Source organism: Arachis hypogaea, chromosome 20 (genome assembly GCF_003086295.3).
Source record: "Arachis hypogaea cultivar Tifrunner chromosome 20, arahy.Tifrunner.gnm2.J5K5, whole genome shotgun sequence".
Classification (NCBI taxonomy): Eukaryota; Viridiplantae; Streptophyta; class Magnoliopsida; order Fabales; family Fabaceae; genus Arachis; species Arachis hypogaea.
The window spans coordinates 106,142,758-106,146,630 of NC_092055.1; the positions used below are offsets into that span (position 1 = coordinate 106,142,758).

The 3,873-nt window shown below is 34.8% G+C and overlaps 1 protein-coding gene across 1 annotated transcript; it reads left to right on the forward strand.

Annotated features, from left to right (window-relative positions):
* Positions 1-454: 454 nt before the first annotated feature.
* Positions 455-778, forward strand: LOC140183138 (uncharacterized). The gene has a single exon (XM_072231158.1). The coding sequence runs from the start codon at positions 455-457 to the stop codon at positions 776-778; it is 324 nt and encodes a 107-aa protein (XP_072087259.1).
* Positions 779-3,873: the final 3,095 nt, after the last annotated feature.

The following is a 3,873-nucleotide window of genomic DNA, read 5'->3' on the forward strand; positions in this document are numbered from 1 at the left end:
GGCGATCACTCTAAGAGGTGAAGAGATTTCAGAGGAAGAGAATTGCAGGCCATCAGAGCATAACTTAGAAGATTCAAAGAAGAATTTGGAAGAGGCAGAACAAGGAATTGACCCTGCACAGATGAAGGAACCAATGGAGAAGGAAATCCTGAAACTGTATGTACCAAAGGCACCATTCCCTCAAAGACTCAGGGGTGGTGAGAAAGACAAGACATATTCTAGATTTCTAGATACATTCAAGTCTCTTCATATCAATATACCCTTCATTGAAGCCCTTCAACAGATGCCATCATATATCAAATGCATGAAGGAGTTGTTAACCAAGAAAATCCCATTGAAGGGTGGACAAACAGTGGTGATGAATAAGGAAAGCAGTGCCCTTATCTAGAAGGAGTTACCCTCAAAGAAGAAGGATCCAGGGAGTTTTCACATCCCTTGTGCTATAAGAGACACAATGATTGATAGAGGATTTTGCGATCTAGGAGCAAGCATAAATTTAATGCATCTATCTCTCATGAGAAGGCTGCAAATTAATGAGTTGAAATCCATAGATGTAGTTCTTCAATTGGCTGACAAGACTCAGAAACAAGCATTAGGAGTGGTTGAAAATGTACTGGTGAAGCTTGGGAAGTACTTCCTCCCTACAGATTTTGTTGTTCTTGAGATGAAAGAAAGCTATCTCCATCCAATCATTCTGGGGAGACCATTCTTGGCCACAGCCAAAGCACTCATAGATGTTGAGCAGAGAGAGTTGATATTGAGAATACATGATGAATAAATCACCTTCCATGTCTTTAAGCCCTCACATGAATCTGAACAAGAGAATAAGGTCCTGAAGGATGATCACAAGGAAGTCATGAAGGTTGATTCTGGAGATACAAACCTGAAAGAAGCACCCAATGAATCACCCCCAGAGCATCCAAGGTCATGCCTGAAAGAGAAGAAAGAAGTAGAGGTGGTGCTACAGACTAAAGAAATTATGGAGGAGCTAGGGCCACAACGCCCACATGAGACAAGGAACAATACCCCTCCTGAAAAAGAGATCACAAAGAATAAGGCACCACCAGAAGAAGGAAGGAAGAAAATGCCAAGAGGTTGGAGGAACAAAAAAATCTCCACTGAAGATTTCTCTCCAGGGGACAAAGTGATATCAATCCACCACCCACAAATCCCACCTCATCTTCCTACTATTCCATCTCAACTGCCTCAAGTGTACACAATCAATAAAATCCTATCCTTAGAGCATGTAGAGATTCTCAAAGAAGCAAGCAGAGACATATTTACTGTGACAGGAGAAGATCTGAAACATTACAACCCTCCCTGAGAAAAGCCAACCATCAAGGTAGTGACGTTAAAAGAGCGCTTGTTGGGAGGCAACCCAACCAAAGGTAATTTTCTTTTCCTAGCTATTCAATAAAAAAGCTAAGTAGATTTTTCCGCATTGCAAAGAGCTAAGTTTGGTGTTGCACACCAAGTGAATTCAAGGGTGAATCTATAATTCTAAGTTTGGTGTTCCACCACAGATTTCACTAAGAACACATTGCATCTCTCGGCATAATTAGTCACTAGTTCCAAACAATCGGAGAAACTACTTAACAATTGTTTAATTTTTAGGTCTTAGTTTACTTTCTTAATAAAAACACTTGATGTTTCATGCATGTATTCACTCTGCTGCATACAGAAGTAGGTAAGGAACTAAGTTTAGTGTTCCCACACCAACTTAGGTCTAGAAAATCACAAGCACACATGCATGCTAACAATCTCTCAAGTGCTTGGGGAACAAGCAACTTCCAATAACTTTGCAGGAAGACAATCAATCCCTTGGAAGGACTATGCACCATCATCAAGCAATTGGACAATTGTTCATGCTTAGAGAGATTGAATTGCCAAGGAATTGGGATTCAATCACCTAAGATTGCCAAGAAGATCAATGAATGCATTGATTGAGGAAGAGATGAAAATGAATTTGATCTGGAGAATGTAACATCTCTTAAGCCCAATGAACTTTCCCATTCTAATCCTTTCTCTTTCTTTAAATTCTGTAATTTACATTTATGTTAATCAACCCCATTCCCATTTAATTTTCTGCAATTTACTTTCTAAAATTTAATTTCTGCCATTTACATTTTGCTATTTACAATTCTGTTATTTACTTTTCTTGTCAATTTAAATTCTGCAATTCTCAATTCAATTCTGTTTAGTTCAACTAGAACACTCCTCTAATTAAAGTTGCTCAACCAATTAATTTCTGTGGGATTCGACTTCACTCTATTGTGAGTTTTTACTTGACAACAATCCGGTGCACTTGCCGGTGGAAATTTATTGAGAGACAGATTTTCGTGCATCAATGTGAACAAATTTCGGTGCATTTGTTATTTCTTCAATATATTAAACCTAATAACTGTGAACCTTGCTTAATATGGCTTCAGATTCTGCAATACAGTATAAACATCTTCATAGAAGTTTAATTTGGCAAAGGAATTTATCAAAAGCTTTGATTTAATATTTACAAAGATGCAAAGGATGCTTTTGTTTAAACTATACTGTAAATAAAGACAATTTAATACTCAACCAGTGTAGAAATTCATAGCAATTTAGAACATTCAACCTATACACTTTTTTTATATCTCTTGAAAAAAATTTACAGAAAGGACTTGATATTGCAGTAGATGACTTCGAAAGTCTTATGGCTAGATTCAACAGTGGCTTTATCTTCAATTGATTTATTTCTTCAAAGAGAATAATCGAAGCATATTCCACTCTGAAACGATCAACTTGTTCCAACAATTGAAAGAAATTTATTTTTGATTTATGTTAATTTAGAAATAAATAATTCTATATTTTTAATGATACTTACCTGTTTCTAATTTTTTCATGTGTATTTTTCTTTTTTGATCTTTTTAAGATCAATTGTCTCCAGCCATTTCATGACATATATTGCGTAATCTTAGCTAATAAACAAAAATAAAATAACAGAGTAAAATATATTTAATAGGACAATAACAAGAAAGCACGATAAAATATATTAAATAATAGTACTTACGATGCTCGTTGACCACTGATTGTCCACCAAAAATTTTTCTCTAGTATACACCCTCATTTCTGATATCATCAAGCTCTAAATAGTATAGAAAGCCAAACATAAGAAGCAGTACAAATTAATTTTGGATAAGAAGAAGTGATAAAAACAAGTGCATATTATTTGACACAGAATTACACATTACGATGCACAAACCCAGTTCAAAAGAAGAACATAAACAAGATAAAGAAAATAGAAATATGTATTATGTAAATAACTTATCACAAATTTATTTATTTTTGTTCTTTCTTCATTGGGAGATTATTTATGAATGGGGTCAAGCATATGAAAGATTTTCTTTTTCACATCCGCAATCCACAGCCACCAATGTCCTCCATGGCAAATTGGGGCAAATAGCTGAATTTTGGGTAAATAGGACAATATTTTAGTCTAAATGATACAGAATAAAAGAATTATTTAAGAAGTTTTAGAAATAAAAACTTACAAATGGAGGGAATGCTAGCTTTTTTTTATCTAGTAAAAGGAGGTACTCCTTATATTCATTGATGTTGTATGCCTTCTTGGTTGTTGGATTAATGTAGTTGTGCTCAAACTGCATCAACATGTTATTTTGCACAGAAATAATAAATTTTAGCATACAATATATTTTCAAAATGCACTGAAATTGAGGTTAAAATTTAATAGTATAGAGCTTACCATAGTATCAAATAGGACACAGTATATCTGTTCTTCAAACCTTTTAGATTTTTTCTTGTTGAGAAGTTGGCACATTGCAGAAACCACCTATGGAAACAAAAGACCCAAATTAAATTACATACATGGCACAATAACTC

What these genes read in the sequence shown, in the direction of transcription:
- LOC140183138 (XM_072231158.1), top strand. Translation starts at nt 455, where the DNA reads ATGATTGATAGAGGATTTTGCGATCTAGGAGCAAGCATAAATTTAATG.